This window comes from Bufo bufo, chromosome 5 (genome assembly GCF_905171765.1).
Source record: "Bufo bufo chromosome 5, aBufBuf1.1, whole genome shotgun sequence".
Taxonomy (NCBI): domain Eukaryota; kingdom Metazoa; phylum Chordata; class Amphibia; order Anura; family Bufonidae; genus Bufo; species Bufo bufo.
In genome coordinates this window covers 220,968,840-220,990,802 of record NC_053393.1, presented here as the reverse complement: position 1 = coordinate 220,990,802, position 21,963 = coordinate 220,968,840, and the positions used below count along the sequence as shown (strand labels likewise).

General features: G+C 42.6%; 1 protein-coding gene across 4 annotated transcripts in view; it reads left to right on the top strand.

Moving 5' to 3' along the window:
• Nucleotides 1–717: 717 nt before the first annotated feature.
• ULK4 (unc-51 like kinase 4) overlaps nucleotides 718–21,963 on the top strand; it is an 837,710-nt gene continuing 816,464 nt past the window's right edge. For 2 of the 4 annotated variants that reach the window (XM_040432904.1, XM_040432901.1), the window contains exons 1-4: nucleotides 789–1,076; nucleotides 3,953–4,119; nucleotides 9,841–9,940; nucleotides 14,229–14,368. In XM_040432904.1, coding sequence (XP_040288838.1) covers nucleotides 3,982–4,119; nucleotides 9,841–9,940; nucleotides 14,229–14,368 — 378 coding nt within the window. In that variant the 5' untranslated portion in view covers nucleotides 789–1,076; nucleotides 3,953–3,981. The other 2 variants (XM_040432903.1, XM_040432902.1) reach the window with 2 other exon arrangements.

Here is a 21,963-nt window from a genome sequence, read left to right as displayed (position 1 = left end):
TGCACATTATACATCCACAGCTCTGCTGCGTGCACATTATACATCCACAGCTCTGCTGCGTGCACATTATACATCCACAGCTCTGCTACGTGCACATTATACATCCACAGCTCTGCTACATGCACATTATACATCCACAGCTCTGCTGCCTGAACATTATACATCCAGAGCACTGCTGCCTGCACATTATACATCCACAGCTCTGCTACATGCACATTATACATCCACAGCTCTGCTGCCTGCAGATTACACATCCACAGCTATGCTGCATGCACATTATACATCCACAGCTCTGCTGCCTGCACATTATACATCCACAGCTATGCTGCCTGCACATTATACATCCACAGCTCTGCTGCCTGCACATTATACATCCACAGCTCTGCTGCATGCACATTATACATACACAGCTCTGCTGCGTGCACATTATACATCCACAGCTCTGCTACATGCACATTATACATCCACAGCTCTGCTGCCTGCACATTATACATCCACAGCTCTGCTGCATGCACATTATACATCCACAGCTCTGCTGCCTGCACATTATACATCCACAGCTCTGCTACATGCACATTATACATCCACAGCTCTGCTACATGCACATTACACATCCACAGCTCTGCTGCCTGCACATCTGCTTGAGGCTTTACTGCACATCTAACTCCCAGTCTCCTCCTCTCCAGCCTGGGACTGATCACATGGCCCTGACGTCATGAAAGGTCCTTTGGCACACAAGAATGTTATCAGGCATCATGTTCTGTGCGTTCCGTTGTTAAGGTAACGGACTAATCCAATGCATACACAGGGGGTGAAATATATACTCTGTGTGTGTTCAGAGACACTTTCTAATATCTATTTTCACTATATATACTGGACAATGATATGTGCGTGAAAATAGCTTTTTGAAGGACTGATATTCTGCTCTCAGCATTACACCCCTCCCCGCGTGTAATAGTTCAGTCTGTGGACGGTTGGTCGGTGAGAAGCATGGACTAGGTGGGCGCTCTGGAGAAACAAGTGACGTCAGGAGGAAGACGGAGAGCTGTGGAGCCGTCCGTCCGTGCAGGTGACAGGTGTGCTATCCCCCCTTCTTTACAGCTCTGGCCTTCTGTTACTTTGTAGTAAATCCCATTGTAAATGTGTTACATGTACTTATAACTTCTAAAGGGGTCGGTGGTAAGTGTCTGAGCACTGGGGCACGTGGTGCCATGGCACTACTCCAACAGGACCAGTGGGATCCAACTGGTCGGACCCCCAGCGATCATATGTAAGTTGTTATGGTGGGAACACAGCCTTTACTGTGGTGGTCTGTCAATCAGATCCTGAATCCGGCAGCGCTGTCCTCCGAGTCCCCTCCTGCAGGATGATGTGGGGTCCACAGGGATGGCACTAGACAGCTGTGTGACAAATGTGTGACCAAAACAGTGAGTAAGTTCAGTAAGTGATGTGAAGCCTTATCTCTGATCTCCTGACCTCATAAACATTTATTGAAGCCATATTCTTCTCAGTTTGATAAGGGTTTAGCTATAAGGAGGTGCTAAGAATGAGTGGAGAGGTGGCGGCACATGTGCAGGGTTCTCTTCATTCACCTCCATCAGAGTTCTCAGCTTCATCAATGACTCCCATGAAAATGAATGAAGAAAGCTGTGCTCATCTTTAAAGGGGTTGTCCAGCTTCAGACCGAAACCCTGTCTTCCCTCTTTCAGCATGGAGCATGCTGCATAGCGCAGGACAAGGACTTTTTCTTTACCTCCAGTGACGTACGCGGATTTCATGGGTATGCTAGCTTCCGCCTAGCAGGGAGCGCGGTGACGTCACTGGCACCAATGGGCAGTCTTTAGAGCCGGTGATGTCACCAGGATCAGTGCTAGGCTGAAGCCTCCGCCTAGCAGTGTGAGAACGTAAACAAAACAGCCCTTGTCCTGCACCATGGAGGGCAAGGGGCAGCATCAGAGCAAGAAATGCTGAATGACTGAAGAAGGGGCTATGTCCTGGTTCAGCTCTGAACCCCGACAGCCCCTTTAAGGGGTTACTCCAGTTTGAACATGTTATCATGATACTAGTGTGCAAGGCTTGTTACTGGAGCTGGGCATGGGCAAACTGGGAACTGAAAGTGGCCCTGGAAAACAAACCTATGTTGTAGGCGGATCCAAACTGATAAGAGGCGGGGCAACACAAGTAGGCAGGGCCAGCAATACTGTAGTGCAGCACGAAATACCACAGTGGAGCACATTCTGCCTCAGCAGATACCCAAGTGCAGCACATAATACTGCCACCTTCACCACAGTGCAACTGTATCGCTGTCCTGAGTCCAAGAGGGCACCTGTGGCCGTTGGCCAGTACAGAAGTAGCTGATGCTCCTAGTATTAATTAATGCAGAAGGCATAAGATCGTTATGTACCAGGCCAGCAGCCATGAGGAGGGTTCGAGTGGCCCCTGGGCATTAGCCCACCAGGAAATCTCCCTGTAGTGTCTCTGGCCAGTCTGCCCCTAGGGCATCTGTGTGTCCAGCAAATGACCGGGACAGATTTTCTCCCTCTGAAAGTAAACAGTGAAGGTTGCTGTTTAGTTAAGACAAGCCCTGAGCTTCAACAAGCTGTGGGCTATATTAACAAATGGTGGTGCAAATGATCTTTATTTTTGTTTTTATTATAGTGAAAGGGGTAATTAGAATTTTCCTTATGTGTGTGTGTGTGTGTATGTGTGTATGTATGTATGTATGTATGTATATATATATATATATATATATATATATATTTATTTATTTATTTTAACTTTTTTTAAGCCCCCCTAAGGGAACCTAAAAGTGCAATCGTTACTACTGCTATTACTGAATACAGCATTGTATGGGAAATTCAGTATATTCCAATGCAGCACAGCCAGTGGTAGGCATACATTGGATGTGAGAACAACATCTTTATGGTGTTTGTATGCTCTCCCCATATTTGTGTGGGTTTTCTCCCACACTCCAAAAGACATACTGATGGGAAACGTATATTGGGAGCTTCATTGGAGACAGCAAGCAATGCCAATGTCTGTAAAGCTCTGCGGAATAGGTCATCGCTATATAATAAATAAAAATAGGCCTGGTAGCCTTGTACAGGCTCCAGCCTATGACCACCAATGAATGACTTCCCAGATCTCAGGTAAGGTGTTTTGGCCCTGGGACTGCAGTGCTGTAGGGGAAAGCCACCTCAGATGCCGTGGTTACAAAAGACCCTGGCATCTGAGGCGTAAAATGTTTACGATCGGCATTGCTGGTTGTGACAAGGAGCAACGGCACCGCCCTAGTTGCACCCAGGGGTTTAATTAGCCTAAAACAGCTGATTTCTATACAGTTGGGCCACATATTCAAACAGGATCAAGGCCATTACAAAGTACTGACGAGCGTGCATCTAGCGTGTAAGTTGGATTCCTAATGATGTATCTGAATGAACTACAAGTAATACTGAATAATTTCCCATACATTTGCCAATCTGCTCGGCTCCTCCTGCTCTGTAACCTGCTGCCCGCCATTCGATATGACAGGTTCCATTTATGGCGTTAAAGGGGTTGTCCGGGTTCAGAGCTGAACTCGGACATACCCTTATTTTCACCCAGGCAGCTGCCCTGAGGCTAGCATCAGAGTATCTCATGCTCCGATGCGCTCCCTTGCCCTGCCCTAAATAGCGCAGGGCACGGGCTCTTTTGTTTATCATAACACACTGCCGGGCGGAAACTTCCGCCCGGCAGTGTTTTCGGTGACGTCACCGGCTCTGATGGGCGGGCTTTAGCGCTGCCCTAGCCGTTTTACTGCCTAGGGCAGCTTTAAATCCCGCCCATCAGTGTCGGAAAGCCCGGTACGTCACCGGATCTCCAAAAAATGCCTTTGCCCTGCGAGTACCCGAAGAATAAGTCCAGGGCCTAGTTCACTGCTACAGGAAATGTTCTTGTCGTTAATATCTTTCAGATTCTGAGTCCAGTGTGGATCCCAGCGGAATGGAAAACTACATCCTTTATGAAGAAGTTGGGAAAGGGAGCAAGTCTGTCGTGTACAAAGGTAGAAGAAAGGGCACAATCAACTTTGTGGCAATTCTCTGCATCGACAAAAGTAAAAGGGCAGAGATTACAAACTGGGTAAGTATAGATGTATAGTGTTGGAGTTACTTATTTAAAGGGGTTCATCCATATGTGATCAGTGGGGGTTCCTTGCACTCCCGCTGATCAGCTGTTTAAAGAGGCCGCATCACTCCGCGATTGTGACTTCTTAGGAGGATGAACGTGACGTCGGTTGGCTAGTAAGAGGCCGGAGCACAGCAGGATCTCACAACAGCTGATCAGCGGGGGTGCAAGGAGTCGGGTATTGATGACCTATCCTGCAGAACAAGTCATCAGTATTATACTCCCGGAAAATCCCTTTAAGTTGAAGGGAACTGGAAATTGTGAGGGTTAAACCGAGTGTGACATAGACTGGTGCGCAAGGGAATGGGGTTGCAACGTAACTCACTATCAACCACAATTCCAGAATCGCCAAAAATTCAACACTGCTGCATTTTTTGTGACTCTGGGGTCGCGGTAATATGCGAGTCACGTTGTGACTCTATTCACTTCCTTCACGTTGTGAGGCAGCGCTGCTACACAACAGAGGATCGCTGTGTAGCACCAGTCTAATCCCTTAAAGGGAACCTGTCACCCGGATTTTGGGTATAGAGCTGAGGACATGGGTTGCTAGATGGCCACTAGCACATCCGCAATACCCAGTCCCCATAGCTCTGTGTGCTTTTATTGTGTAAAGAAAAACGATTTGATACATATGCAAATTAACATAAAAGAGTCATATCTTACTTGTGTGACCAGAGAAGAGTCATATTTTCTCAGGTTAATTTGCATATGTATAAAATCGGTTTTTATACACAATAAAAGCACACAGAGCTATGGGGCCTAGATATTGCGGATGCGCTAGTGGCCATCTAGCAACCCATGTCCTCAGCTCTATACCCAAAATCCCAGTGACAGGTTCCCTTTAAATCATGTTGCTCGTAAAATACCCAGAATAAGGTGACCATATACTTTAGATGAAAGTCGACCAAATGCTATCTCTCAAGACTCCTCCCAGATCAGCTAACAGTGCAAGTTCATTTGGGGGTTCTCCTGGGTGAAAGGAAGGAGGAGGGCCAAGAGCTGAACTAGTGAATGGCGCGGTCTGCCCTCGTGCTCACCAAAGCTCCATTCAAACAAATGACTCGGGCTCCCCGTTCTCAACAAGTCTATGATTCCACTGAAATTTCATTTAGTAAAACTTTCCAGTTTTTACTATTTAAAGGCTATGTACACCTTCACGGGCAATTTTTTTTTTTTTTTTATATTTGCATTTTACTCATTTGGGGCTGAAAATTATATTTTCAATCGGTCACAAAGGGTTAACTGTTTTTCTAGCTGTGTGCATCCTACTTTCACCTTCACTTTATGCAATCATCCAATAACCCTTATCTGTAAATTTCTAAAAGGTCATAAACACTTAATTAAGCCACATTCTTATCAGTAAGATAAGGATTAAGCTTTGAGTGTTTATAAGGTCAGAGAGCAGGGATAAGGAGCCCTCTGCCTCATGGAGCAGAGAGAATTCCAATCCCTCTATTAGAGCATCTCAGCCCTGTACAGAGAAAATGACTCCATATTTTTAATAAAGACGAATTGAAAAAATGATTTTTAGCTCAAAATGAGTACAATGCGGTATTACGGTTCTGTAACGCAGCTACAGTACATGCATAAAGTCTTGCCTTAGCAGCCTACAGGTGTCTCCATTTGTCCCCTTTGCTATATTATGTATATTGCTTTTAGTTTGAGGAATTGGTGAATATTGAATTACAGTTCATCAGTTTGTGTGTGTGTGTAAATATACAGTGTATGTGTATATACACTCACCTAAAGAATTATTAGGAACACCTGTTCTATTTCTTATTAATGCAATTATCTAGTCAACCAATCACATGGCAGTTGCTTCAATGCATTTAGGGGGGTGGTCCTGGTCAAGACAATCTCCTGAACTCCAAACTGAATGTCAGAATGGGAAAGAAAGGTGGTTTAAGCAATTTTGAGCGTGGCATGGTTGTTGGTGCCAGACGGGCCGGTCTGAGTATTTCACAATCTGCTCAGTTACTGGGATTTTCACGCACAACCATTTCTAGGGTTTACAAAGAATGGTGTGAAAAGGGAAAAACATCCAGTATGCGGCAGTCCTGTGGGCAAAAATGCCTTGTGGATGCTAGAGGTCAGAGGAGAATGGGCCGACTGATTCAAGCTGATAGAAGAGCAACGTTGACTGAAATAACCACTCGTTACAACCGAGGTATGAAGCAAAGCATTTGTGAAGCCACAACACGCACAACCTTGAGGCGGATGGGCTACAACAGCAGAAGACCCCACCGGGTACCACTCATCTCCACTACAAATAGGAAAAAGAGGCTACAATTTGCACGAGCTCACCAAAATTGGACTGTTGAAGACTGGAAAAATGTTGCCTGGTCTGATGAGTCTCGATTTCTTTTGAGACATTCAAATGGTAGAGTCCGAATTTGGCGTAAACAGAATGAGAACATGTATCCATCCTCTGATGGCTACTTCCAGCAGGATAATGCACCATGTCACAAAGCTCGAATCATTTCAAATTGGTTTCTTGAACATGACAATGAGTTCCCTGTACTAAAATGGCCCCCACAGTCACCAGATCTCAACCCAATAGAGCATCTTTGGGATGTGGTGGAACGGGAGCTTCGTGCCCTGGATGTCCATCCCTCAAATCTCCATCAACTGCAAGATGCTATCCTATCAATATGGGCCAACATTTCTAAAGAATGCTATCAGCACCTTGTTGAATCAATGCCACGTAGAATTAAGGCAGTTCTGAAGGCAAAAGGGGGTCCAACACCGTATTAGTATGGTGTTCCTAATAATTCTTTAGGTGTGTTTGTGTGTGTGTGTATGTATATGTGTGTGTGTGTGTATATATATATATATATATAAAAATAATAATCACAGGTCGGCACTGCTGTATATGGTCACGGTGCACGAGTTTATGGGATGGCGTCCCAATGTAGAATCAATGAAAAAGACCGGCACTCGCTGTTGATAATTCTTTCTTTGTATCTGTTCAGTCACATGTACAGGCAATAAGTGACGCGTGCGTTTCGGTGCTGCCGCACCTTCCTCAGACTTATCATCATACAAAGAACATTTCATGTTTAAATAGAGCGCCCAAACACAGAGAAATGACATCACACAGAAAACCACGCCCACCAATCAGTGTTAAAACGAAAACATATGAGTTCCTTTAAATTCACTTTAGTTTGTTCCTTACTTCTTTCTTCCTTCATTATGATCGCTGTAAATAATATATAGAAAAAAATCCATTTATTTTCTTACAAAGGATATTTTTGTCAAAAAATTATTATTTTCATTATTTTGTTTTTTATTTTTTATTTTAAAGTTTTTTATTTGTTTTTAATTGCACTATTGCAATACTCAAAAATATAACATTATAGAAAAATTATTATCCTGAGAAAAATATTATCATACCAAGGTGATCTATCAGAGGAAGCTTTGTATATTATACTCCCGGTTGAGTCCGTGGGGCTCAATCGTTCGTAATCGATGTATCCAATAAGCCTCCCTCTGCAGCAATAACTTGTTCCTATCTCCACCCCGACGTGGAAGGGGTACACTGTCTATAATCTGGTAACGCAACTGTGCCACTGTGTGTCTATGTGCATGGAAGTGGAATGGTACAGGAAATAATAAATTTTGCTTGCGGATGGTGGACTTGTGGTTACTAAGTCTGTCTTTCATCCTAGTGGAAGTCTCTCCCACGTACAATAGACCACAGGGGCACTTTAAAATATATATAACAAAACGACTGTCACAGGTGAAATTTTTTTTTATAGGTATGCGTTCGCCAGATTGTGGATGTGTAAAGTGTGTACCCTTAATCACACTAGAGCAGTGTACGCAATTTAAGCAGGGAAAAGTTCCCATTTTAGGAGTAGCCAGTACTCTCTGTATAGATGCAGTTTTACTACTTCCAATGTCAGCCCGTACTATCTTATCACGTATATTTGTGGCTCTTTTGAAGCACATCATAGGTGGTAGTTTAAACTCCACTACTTGTGGGTTTGACTTTGACACTACATTCCAATGTTTATTTATTATCCCTCTCAATCTCTGAGACCATGGATGATACTGAATTACAAGTGGAATCCGTGGTTCTTTTAGGGGCTTATCCTGTTGTTTTATCTCAACTCGGTTCCTTTGTTCTTTTAATAAGTGATCGGGATAACCTCTCTCCTTAAATTTCTGGCTCATTTCGTCTAATCTTTCCTTACATAATTCAGCTGTGCCCACTATGCGCTTAACCCTTTTCCCAATTTCAAAGGGTTAAGCGCATAGTGGGCACAGCTGAATTATGTAAGGAAAGATTAGACGAAATGAGCCAGAAATTTCAGGAGAGAGGTTCTCCCGATCACTTATTAAAAGAACAAAGGAACCGAGTTGAGATAAAACAACAGGATAAGCCCCTAAAAGAACCACGGATTCCACTTGTAATTCAGTATCATCCATGGTCTCAGAGATTGAGAGGGATAATAAATAAACATTGGAATGTAGTGTCAAAGTCAAACCCACAAGTAGTGGAGTTTAAACTACCACCTATGATGTGCTTCAAAAGAGCCACAAATATACGTGATAAGATAGTACGGGCTGACATTGGAAGTAGTAAAACTGCATCTATACAGAGAGTACTGGCTACTCCTAAAATGGGAACTTTTCCCTGCTTAAATTGCGTACACTGCTCTAGTGTGATTAAGGGTACACACTTTACACATCCACAATCTGGCGAACGCATACCTATAAAAAAAAAATTCACCTGTGACAGTCGTTTTGTTATATATATTTTAAAGTGCCCCTGTGGTCTATTGTACGTGGGAGAGACTTCCACTAGGATGAAAGACAGACTTAGTAACCACAAGTCCACCATCCGCAAGCAAAATTTATTATTTCCTGTACCATTCCACTTCCATGCACATAGACGCACAGTTGCGTTACCAGATTATAGACAGTGTACCCCTTCCACGTCGGGGTGGAGATAGGAACAAGTTATTGCTGCAGAGGGAGGCTTATTGGATACATCGATTACGAACGATTGAGCCCCACGGACTCAACCGGGAGTATAATGTACAAAGCTTCCTCTGATAGATCACCTTGGTATAATAATATTTTTCTCAGGATAATAATTTTTCTATAATGTTATATTTTTGAGTATTGCAATAGTGCAATTAAAAACAAATAAAAAACTTTAAAATAAAAAATAAAAAAACAAAATAATGAAAATAATTTTTTGACAAAAATATCCTTTGTAAGAAAATAAATGGATTTTTTTCTATATATTATTTACAGCGAACATAATGAAGGAAGAAAGAAGTAAGGAACAAACTAAAGTGAATTTAAAGGAACTCATATGTTTTCGTTTTAACACTGATTGGTGGGCGTGGTTTTCTGTGTGATGTCATTTCTCTGTGTTTGGGCGCTCTATTTAAACATGAAATGTTCTTTGTATGATGATAAGTCTGAGGAAGGTGCGGCAGCACCGAAACGCACGCGTCACTTATTGCCTGTACATGTGACTGAATAAATACAAAGAAAGAATTATCAACAGCGAGTGCCGGTCTTTTTCATTGATTATATATATATATATATATATATATATATATATATATATATATATATATATATATATATATATATATATATATATATATATATATATATATATATAATTAACATTATTTTTTTTATTTTATATTTTAGGTCCGCTTAACACACCACATTAAGCACAAAAATGTGGTTACGTTTTATGAGTGGTACGAGACCAGTAACCATCTGTGGCTTGTTGTAGAGCTTTGCACAGGTAAGGAAGTGTTGTCCTCTGATCCATTTACTGACCATCAACAAGATTGTTACAATCTCATTTTGTTCCACTTGATTTCTGGAGTAGTTATTGTCTGCACTGTTAATATTTCATTGCTTTTGGGATCTTCCTTTTGCCTCGTTTGCCCAGTATCAACTCATGTGAATGCAAAGGGAAGTAATGACATTAGATTTAAAGTACCTGGAGGGGCACAACTGCGGGTAAAGTTTCATTTTTTGATCAATTTCAGTTTAAGTATTTACTGTGAAGTGAAAGCAAAATCTTTTATTTTATTTTTTTAGTTAATGAAAGTTGTAGGTTGTCTATACATTTGTATAGACACCCTAGAACATAGTCATTTTCAGGAGAGAAGTCTAATTGCCAGAGCAAACAAACTTTTATTACATATGCAAATGAATCGGCAAGTGCCCAGTGGGCGGTCTGAAGCCTGGCGAGTGCTCCGACTTCCCTCAGTAAACCCTGCCATGTTCCTCGCCGATGGTCTCCTATTTCACTCTCTTCTGCACTGACCATGTGGAGCTGGCAGTCAAAACCACAGGGCAGGATTTATGGAAATGAGCCTGAACACTTCCATTCTTATTTGCATATGAATAGAAGTTCCCTTTTCATGGCCCTAAAGGTGTGTTTTCACACCTATTGAGAGTGCACTACTCTGTGCTGTAACTAGATCTTAGTGAGGACACCATAAAAGTGATGGCAGATTCCCTTTAAAGAGACACTAAACCATGAAAAATAACGCATAACCTGCTTAGGAAAGTTTGCCTATAGTCCTTTCTTCATGTACATCTGTAAACTGCTGCAGAAAGCAGTTAAACAGATATCCTGCAGTCAGTGCTGTGCCTCCTTTCTCCCTGCCTCTTCAGCTTCGGCTCACAGGCACACGGAGGTTCAGGAGGGCGGGGCTTAAAGGCTATGTGCACCTACGGAGCCAATTTTTGTTTATAATTGCATTTTACTCATTTTTGGCTAAATATCATGTTTTCAATAGGCCTTTATTAAAATTATTGAGCCGTTCTGTCACAAAGGGTTAACTGTTTTTCTAACTGTGTGACTGGTACTTTCACTTTGTGCCCTCATCTAAAAAAAAAATCTTATCTCTAAACTACTAAGAGGTCATAAACACTGATTTAAGCCACATTCTTATCCATAAGAGAATAACTGAGCTATAATGAGTGTTTATAATGTCAGAGAGCAGAGATAAGGAGCCCGTCAGCTCCCCAACTGATGGGAAAAGAAAGAAATCAAGAGGCTGCTACTAGAGCATTTAAGCTATTGTGGGGACTCGCTCTGGTAGACAGGAATAGCGGACGCAGTATAGAGGCAAAAACAAGTTCTTTGGATAAAACAGTTGAGTGTTTTATTCACACTTTAGTCAAGTGACAAAACAAACAGTCATATTCAAACAAAAAGTCACCTTGCGGTGTTGGTGGTAATTCACGCCATGCGGCAATTCTGCCTCAAAGAGTCCTTGCTGATAGCAGCACCAACCTGTTTTTACGCCAAACAGGTAGCAAGCCTTCATCCAGACACAAGGCTCCCAGATTTGAACACCGAGACCTGGCTTCTGAGCCCAGCTGCCTATTTAAGGACAGCCAGGTGCTGCCAAAACCCGGAGCGGCATTTAAAATTCGGTCCGGTATTTGACCTCACCTGGCTGTAAATCAGCAGGGAGGAAAATACCTGTTTTCCCAGACCAAACCTCACACTATGTACAGAAAAAAGGATTCCATATTTTTAATAAAGACCAATTGAAAAAAATATTTTTAGGTCAAAATGAGTACAATGCAATAATAAAAAATTGCCTCAAAAAGTGTACATATCCTTTAACTACATTCACTTTGGAAACTTGAGTTCGCTGTTACAGAGGTGGAAGCTGAAAAATGTTGCAGCTTTTTACGAAACCTCCCATGTTTGTGTGCAGGGATACTAGATAGTATCAGGGCACTATCACATTACAAAAAGTGCTACCCAGCTTCCCCAGGTGCCTGAATGCCAAGGTTTCCTATGTAGCAAGGAGGGATTTCTCACTGTGTAGGCAAATTTGACATTTATCAGTGTTTGAGACCTGGATTATTAATCTTGTGGAGCTGTACACACTGGCCATAAAATGTTATTTACATTGTACAAGTAATCCAGCTTTTCTACGACCCTGAAAGGCAAATCTGCCCAACTATAGCATTATTTAGGCGTGAGAAGGGAGATTTATATTTGTAGATTTAGTATTCTGCAGTCTATTACAGCTCCGCATTGCTGCAACCCAGCTATCCCAGGACCCTGAAAGATATAAATGCCTTGCTATGGCACTATTGAGGAGTGAGGATGGGGATTTATCTTGGTAGATTTAGCGCTTGTTCACACGACCGTGCCGTGTTTTGAAGTCCGCAAATTGCGGATGCCGCCCGTGTAGCTGCTGCAATTTGCGGAACGGATGGCCCTTTATAGAAATGCCTATTCTTGTCCGCAAAACTGACAAGAATAGGACATGACTTATAATTTTTGCGGAGCAACGGATGCGGACAGCACATGGAGTGCTATCTGCATCTTTTGCGGCCCCATTGAAGTCAATGGGTCTGTACTTGAGCCGCAAAAAATGTGTGAATGAGCCCTTACTGTACTGTAACTCAGCTATCCCAGACCCTGAAAGATATCTGCCTAGCTATGGTATTATTCGGGAGTAAAGAGAATTATTGATTTATTTAGGTACACTTATTATTCAGCAGTCCCTACTACAAGTCCATATCATTTATTTTACTCACTTATATAGCGCACACATATTCCACAGCGCTTTACAGGCATTATCATCATCATTCATTTATTACCCTGCTCTCACAGGAACCTGAATGAATCTGTCTAGCTATGCATATGCTATGTATGGAGAATTTGTCACTGGGATTCGTACTCAGATTTTCTAGAATCCTGGCTAGCAAATCCAGCTCGGTATTCTATAGTACTGGGGATCCTAAATAGGCTGATCTGGCTTTCTGCAGTCTGGGAAGGCTGTGCCATACACATCTAATAGCTTGTTTGGGTGACTGCTATCTGTCCCTACTTCCTCCTGACTTCAGTTTTTTTTTGAGTCTTCAAGCTCAAAGTAAAACAGAGAATAATGCGAACAATCATGAAAAAATGAACCTTAGTATTTTGAATAAAAGTTCAGAGAAGTATTAGGACACACATTCTGATATTACGACCATGTAAGAAACAGCAGCAATGTTTTGATGGTATCTGCCATGGGTAAAAAATAGGGGCAGCTGAGAAGCTTAGAAGACTTAAAAGAAATTAAGTATACAACCAACGGGGTAAGGGTACTTTCACACTAGCGTTTTTCTTTTCCGGTGTTGAGTTCTGTCCTAGGGGCTCAATACTGGGAAAAAAAAATGATCAGTTTTATGCTAATGCATTCTGAATGGAGAGAAATCCGTTCAGGATGCATCAGTTCAGTCCCTCTTACGTTTTTTGGACGGAGAAAATACTGCAGCATGCTGCAGTTTTTTCTCTCCGGCCAAAAATCCTGAACACTTGCCGGAATGCCGGATCCGGCATTAATTTCCATTAAAACGTATTAGTACCGGATCCGGCATTAAGTGTTCTTGCAAAACGGATCCGGTTTTCCGGTGCAGACCTTTTTAAAAATGCAAAAAAATAAATAAATACCGGATCCGTTTTCCCGGATGACATCTGAGAGACGTATCCGGTATTTCTATGCATTTGTCAAACGGATCCGGATCCATCTGACAAATGCCAATTGTTTGCGTCTGGATTGCCGGATCTGGCAGGCAGTTCCGGCGATGGAACTGCCTGCCGGAATCCTCTGCCCCAAGTGTGAACCTACCCTAAGAGGGGAATAGGGAAGGAAGGGAGGATAAAAGGGGGGGGGGGGGGGGGCATTAGTAAGTGCCTTATAATAACTTTGTCTACATGATAAATGCCATTTTCTGAGGTGAGACAACCCCTTTAATGGTTTTACCGTGACGGACATGCCATTTAGGCAACCAAGACAGTTGCTGAAAGTGAACCATGGCAGAACGTAACCTCCTACCCTATTGTTCTGAATACACACAGGGCTTCCCTTCCTCTGCCATGTTGCCAATGGTCCCTCCATGAGAGCGAAGGAGCACCGTTTCTGGATACAGCCATGTGAAGCTCTAAGGATAGACTGTGCCCCTTCATGTCTATGTTTTTCCATTTTTATCATGCTGCTTCTGAAGTACAAAATGCAAACGTGCCGTATTTCCCCTGCACATAAGTCATATTAAATACATTGCAGGAGGCTCTCTTGAATCGGTCATTGGTCAGGATGAGCACTTGCCTGAAGACACCATTCGAGAATTTGCGGTTGATATTATTTCCGGGCTCCGCTATATCCATGAACTTGGCCTACTTTTCTGTGATCTGACCCCTCGAAAGGTAAGACCAGTATTTTGTTAGTTTGCTCCTAAGTTCTGTTGTATGGATGCTGGATTCTACAGCTTGTACGAACCATGCGTCCTCCCATGTGGCTTCATTATCGGACAGAATCTAGCTCTTCATGCCATTTTATTGGGACACCAACATGTTAAGGTCAAACTATGTTGCATCAAAGCACGTACAGCCAGTTTTTTATTTTATTTAATATGACTAATTTAATCTGACTCTGTACAATACGTAATCTCTCTAAGGATAGGTCAATGGGTTCTGTGCAGATTTTTGCTGTATTTTTGTCTCCGATTTTACCCTATGCATTGCAAAGGATGAAACATGCAGTCCAAATAATGCAATCCACAACATAAGTTGACATGCTGTGGATATAAGTTCCGAACCGCTTGTTGATTTCTGTGTGGATGCCATATCGATTTTTTTTTTTTTTTTTTTGTTTTTTTGTTTTTTTGTAACTTGTGCATGAGATTTCATAAAACCCACCTTACTGCTATTTTAAGTGATGGGGATTTTCCCTATTGTTATGCGCACATGGGCTGGATGCACTGTGGATTTTTACCATAGTATAGCAGGTGAAAAATCCACTGCGTTTTCTGTAGCAGCAAAAATCTCATCCACACGCTGCATAAAAAATTCCATGCAGCAATTGACCTGCCTTTTGAATTTTCACTGCAAATTTCACCCTTTGCAATGCAGAAGTAAAATCTGCGTGTTTTAGGGCTCATGCACATGACCGTATGAATTTAGCGATCCGCAAAACACAGATTCGCAAAAAAATACGGATGCCGTCCGTGTGCATTCTTTATTTTGCAGAACGGAACAACTGGCCCCTAATAGAAAAGTCCTATCTTTGTCCGTTATGTGGACAATAATAGGACACGTTCTATTTTTTTTTGCACATACGAAAACGGAATGCACATGGAGTAACTTGCTTTTTTTTTTTACGGACCCATTGAAATGAATGGTTCCACATAAAGTCCGCAAAAAATCTGAACGGACACGGAAAGAAAATACGTTTGTGTGCATGAGCCCTTACAGTCAGATTTTGTTGCAGATTTCGACCCCTGAGTGAATCTACAGCAGATATTTTCTGTTACCATTTTTGCCCTATAAGACGCACCTGCCCATAAGACGCACCTAGGTTTTAGAGGAGAAAAATAAGAAAAAATATATATTTTTAATCAGACTTCAGCTCAGATCCCCCAATGTTAATCAGACCACAGCTCAGAGCCCCGAACAGACCTTCAATGTTACAGACCTCAAATCAGACCCCCTGTGTTAATTAGACCTCAGCTCAGACCCCCAATATTAATTATTAGACTTCAGCTCAGACCCCTTAATAGACCTAAGATCAGACGCTTAATGTTTATTAGATCCCAGCTTAGACCCCCAAATCGGACTTCAGATCAAACCAAAAAAATGAGAAAAATCTACTTGCTTCTCCTGCGCCGACGCTGTCCGTCCTGAGATCCATCGCTCTTCCTGCCGCTCTGTGCTGTGACCCGATGTCGCACAGTGTGAGGCCACAGAGCTCGCTGACATCCTCACGCTGTGCGCAGGTCACAGCACAGTGTGCGACGCTAGCAGACGAAGACCGCAGAGTGGTGCGTACAAAGCACTGTATTCACCGCTCCCTGGTCCTACTGTACTAATGAGCACTTCCATAATGGAAGCGCTCATTAGTATTCACTCTATAAGATGCACTGACATCTTATAGAAAGGGTGTGTCTTGTAGACTAAAAAATACAATACATCCCTTGTAGTCCTACCCTTGTACATGTTTTCTTTTGTCTGTATACATTGGCTGTATTCTGTCAGGACTGCAGTACTCTATTATGTCCCATGCACACCACCGTATCCATTTTGCAGTCTGCAATTGTTGCTGTAAACCTTAAATACCATTTAAATTGCTAGCACTGGACAACAGCTGGAATATATTTATCATACTGGCAGTGTGCTTGGGAGCGGACGTCCACACTGTCCCAAAGGGTCGTCTTTAGCACAACCTTTGTTTACAACTGCGTAAGGTCAATGACAAGGCCATGGACAAAATCTTCTTTAGCTTCTCTTTCTGAGACTAGGAAATGATTTAGGCTTTTGTCCTATTTGCTGGAAACATATTTCAGCATACATCTTTTTTTTTTTTTCCCAGGAAAAATGCTGGACACCATGACGAAACCCGACAGACCCTATGTTAAGTCAGTTGGCGTCAGCCATGTGACAGATGCATCATATCTTGAATTTCGTTTTTCTGCTTCCATAATTGAACAGAAAAACAAAATTCAAAATGCAGATGTGAACTCAGCCTTAAATGGAATTTGTCATCTGACAATTGTCTAGATCATGTTTTTATGTTACTAAACATACAGGGAGTGCAGAATTATTAGGCAAATGAGTATTTTGACCACATCATCCTCTTTATGCATGTTGTCTTACTCCAAGCTGTATAGGCTCGAAAGCCTACTACCAATTAAGCATATTAGGTGATGTGCATCTCTGTAATGAGAAGGGCTGTGGTCTAATGACATCAACACCCTATATTAGGTGTGCATAATTATTAGGCAACTTCCTTTCCTTTGGCAAAATGGGTCAAAAGAAGGACTTGACAGGCTCAGAAAAGTCAAAAATAGTGAGATATCTTGCAGAGGGATGCAGCACTCTTAAAATTGCAAAGCTTCTGAAGCGTGATCATCGAACAATCAAGCGTTTCATTCAAAATAGTCAACAGGGTCGCAAGAAGCGTGTGGAAAAACCAAGGCGCAAAATAACTGCCCATGAACTGAGAAAAGTCAAGCGTGCAGCTGCCAAGATGCCACTTGCCACCAGTTTGGCCATATTTCAGAGCTGCAACATCACTGGAGTGCCCAAAAGCACAAGGTGTGCAATACTCGGAGACATGGCCAAGGTAAGAAAGGCTGAAAGACTACCACCACTGAACAAGACACACAAGCTGAAACGTCAAGACTGGGCCAAGAAATATCTCAAGACTGATTTTTCTAAGGTTTTATGGACTGATGAAATGAGTGAGTCTTGATGGGCCAGATGGATGGGCCCGTGGCTGGATTGGTAAAGGGCAGAGAGCTCCAGTCCGACTCAGACGCCAGCAAGGTGGAGGTGGAGTACTGGTTTAGGCTGGTATCATCAAAGATGAGCTTGTGGGGCCTTTTCGGGTTGAGGATGGAGTCAAGCTCAACTCCCAGTCCTACTGCCAGTTTCTGGAAGACACCTTCTTCAAGCAGTGGTACAGGAAGAAGTCTACATCCTTCAAGAAAAACATGATTTTCATGCAGGACAATGCTCCATCACACGCATCCAAGTACTCCACAGCGTGGCTGGCAAGAAAGGGTATAAAAGAAGAAAATCTAATGACATGGCCTCCTTGTTCACCTGATCTGAACCCCATTGAGAACCTGTGGTCCATCAAATGTGAGATTTACAAGGAGGGAAAACAGTACACCTCTCTGAACAGTGTCTGGGAGGCTGTGGTTGCTGCTGCACGCAATGTTGATGGTGAACAGATCAAAACACTGACAGAATCCATGGATGGCAGGCTTTTGAGTGTCCTTGCAAAGAAAGGTGGCTATATTGGTCACTGATTTGTTTTTGTTTTGTTTTTGAATGTCAGAAATGTATATTTGTGAATGTTGAGATGTTATATTGGTTTCACTGGTAAAAATAAATAATTGAAATGGGTATATATTTGTTTTTTGTTAAGTTGCCTAATAATTATGCACAGTAGTAGTCACCTGCACACACAGATATCCCCCTAAAATAGCTAAAACTAAAAACAAACTAAAAACTACTTCCAAAAATATTCAGCTTTGATATTAATGAGTTTTTTGGGTTCATTGAGAACATGGTTGTTGTTCAATAATAAAATTAATCCTCAAAAATACAACTTGCCTAATAATTCTGCACTCCCTGTACAACTTAAATAACATATTTTTAAACAATTTTAGGTAGTTATTTTTTATATTTTTGTCAATATCTATATAAAAAACACTAAAATCATACAGTTTTCACACTGGCCACTAAGCCTAATAATAGGCGCCAGTTCTTGGCCTGTACAGATCACTTTACTGCAGTTATCTGCTTATCATTACAGGCAGGATTAAATGTCACCTATATAGATGGATAACATAGGAACTACCATTCACAATAGGCAATATCACTGCAGAGGTCATAGCATGTGTCTATGTGGCTGCTTTAACCACTTGCCGCCGCGCTAACGCGGAAAGGCGTCATTGCGGCGGCTCCCCCAGGCTACGCTAACGCCAATTGGCGTCATCTCGCGTGAGCCGAGATTTCCTGTGAATGCGCGCACACAGGCGCGCGCGTTCACAGGAACGGAAGGTAAGAGAGTTGATCTCCAGCCTGCCAGCGGCGATCGTTCGCTGGCAGGCTGGAGATGTGATTTTGTTTAACCCCTAACAGGTATATTAGACGCTGTTTTGATAACAGCGTCTAATATACCTGCTACCTGGTCCTCTGGTGGTCCCCTTTGTTTGGATCGACCACCAGAGGACACGGGTAGCTCAGTAAAGTAGCACCAAGCACCACTACACTACACTACACCCCCCCCCCCGTCATTTATTAACCCCTTATTAGCCCCTGATCACCCCATATAGACTCCCTGATCACCCCCCTGTCATTGATTACCCCCCTGTAAAGCTCCATTCAGACGTCCGCATGATTTTTACGGATCCACTGATAGATGGATCGGATCCGCAAAACACATACGGACATCTGAATGGAGCCTTATAGGGGGGTGATCAATGACAGGGGGGTGATCACCCCATATAGACTCCCTGATCACCCCCCTGTCATTGATCACCCCCCTGTCATTGATCACCCCCCTGTCATTGATCACCCCCCTGTCATTGATCACCCCCCCTGTCATTGATCACCCCCCCTGTCATTGATCACCCCCCCTGTCATTGATTACCCCCCCTGTCATTGATTACCCCCCCTGTCATTGATTACCCCCCCTGTCATTGATTACCCCCCCTGTCATTGATTACCCCCCTGTCATTGATCACACCCCTGTAAAGTTCCATTCAGACGTCCGCATGATTTTTACGGATCCACTGATAGATGGATCGGATCCGCAAAACGCATACGGACGTCTGAATGGAGCCTTACAGGGGCGTGATCAATGACTGTGGTGATCACCCCATATAGACTCCCTGATCACCCCCCTGTCATTGATTACCCCCCTGTCATTGATCACCTTCCCTGTCAGGCTGCATTCAGATGTCCGTATGATTTTTACGGATCCACGGATACATGGATCGGATCCGCAAAACACATACGGACATCTGAATGGAGCCTTATAGGGGGGTGATCAATGACAGGGGGGTGATCACCCCATATAGACTCCCTGATCACCCCCCCTGTCATTGATCACCCCCCCTGTCATTGATCACCCCCCCTGTCAGGCTCCATTCAGACATTTTTTTGGCCCAAGTTAGCGGAAATTTTTTTTTTTTTCTTACAAAGTCTCATATTCCACTAACTTGTGTCAAAAAATTAAATCTCACATGAACTCACCATACCCCTCACGGAATCCAAATGCGTAAAATTTTTTAGACATTTATATTCCAGACTTCTTCTCACGCTTTAGGGCCCCTAGAATGCCAGGGCAGTATAAATACCCCACATGTGACCCCATTTCGGAAAGAAGACGCCCCCAGGTATTCCGTGAGGGGCATATTGAGTCCATGAAAGATTGAAATTTTTGTCCCAAGTTAGTGGAAAGGGAGACTTTGTGAGAAAAAAATAAAAAATATCAATTTCCGCTAACTTGTGCCAAAAAAAAATAATTTCTATGAACTCGCCATGCCCCTCATTGAATACCTTGGGGTGTCTTCTTTCCAAAATGGGGTCACATGTGGGGTATTTATACTGCCCTGGCATTCTAGGGGCCCCAAAGCGTGAGAAGAAGTCTGGTATCCAAATGTCTAAAAATGCCCTCCTAAAAGGAATTTGGGCACCTTTGCGCATCTAGGCTGCAAAAAAAGTGTCACACATCTGGTATCGCCGTACTCAGGAGAAGTTGGGGAATGTGTTTTGGGGTGTCATTTTACATATACCCATGCTGGGTGAGAGAAATATCTTGGTCAAATGCCAACTTTGTATAAAAAAAATGGGAAAAGTTGTCTTTTGCCAAGATATTTCTCTCACCCAGCATGGGTATATGTAAAATGACACCCCAAAACACATTTCCCAACTTCTCCTGAATACGGCGATACCACATGTGTGACACTTTTTTGCAGCCTAGGTGGGCAAAGGTGCCCATATTCCAAAGAGCACCTTTAGGATTTCACAGGTCATTTACCTACTTACCACACATTAGGGCCCCTGGAAAATGCCAGGGCAGTATAACTACCCCACAAGTGACCCCATTTTGGAAAGAAGACACCCCAAGGTATTCCGTGAGGGGCATGGCGAGTTCCTAGAATTTTTTATTTTTTGTCACAAGTTAGTGGAAAATGATGATTTTTTTTTTTTTTCTTACAAAGTCTCATATTCCACTAACTTGTGACAAAAAATAAAAACTTCCACGAACTCACTATGCCCATCAGCGAATACCTTGGGGTGTCTTCTTTCCAAAATGGGGTCACTTGTGGGGTAGTTATACTGCCCTGGCATTCTAGGGGCCCAAATGTGTGGTAAGGAGTTTGAAATCAAATTCTGTAAAAAATGACCAGTGAAATCCGAAAGGTGCTCTTTGGAATATGGGCCCCTTTGCCCACCTAGGCTGCAAAAAAGTGTCACACATATGGTATCTCCGTATTCAGGAGAAGTTGGGGAATGTGTTTTGGGGTGTCATTTTACATATTCCCATGCTGGGTGAGAGAAATATCTTGGCAAAAGACAACTTTTACAATTTTTTTTATACAAAGTTGTCTTTTGCCAAGATATTTCTCTCACCCAGCATGGGTATATGTAAAATGACACCCCAAAACACATTCCCCAACTTCTCCTGAATACGGAGATACCACATGTGTGACACTTTTTTGCAGCCTAGGTGGGCAAAGGGGCCCACATTCCAAAGAGCACCTTTCGGATTTCACCAGCCATTTTTTACAGAATTTGATTTCAAACTCCTTACCACACATTTGGGCCCCTAGAATGCCAGGGCAGTATAACTACCCCACAAGTGACCCCATTTTGGAAAGAAGACATCCCAAGGTATTCGCTGATGGGCATAGTGAGTTCATGGAAGCTTTTATTTTTTGTCACAAGTTAGTGGAATATGAGACTTTGTAAGAAAAAAATAAATAAAAAATCATAATTTTCCGCTAACTTGTGACAAAAAATAAAAAGTTCTATGAACTCACTATGCCCATCAGCGAATACCTTAGGGTGTCTACTTTCCGAAATGGGGTCATTTGTGGGGTGTTTGTACTGTCTGGCCATTGTAGAACCTCAGGAAACATGACAGGTGCTCAGAAAGTCAGAGCTGCTTCAAAAAGCGGAAATTCACATTTTTGTACCATAGATTGTAAACGCTATAACTTTTACCCAAACCATTTTTTTTTTTTACCCAAACATTTTTTTTTTTATCAAAGACATGTAGAACA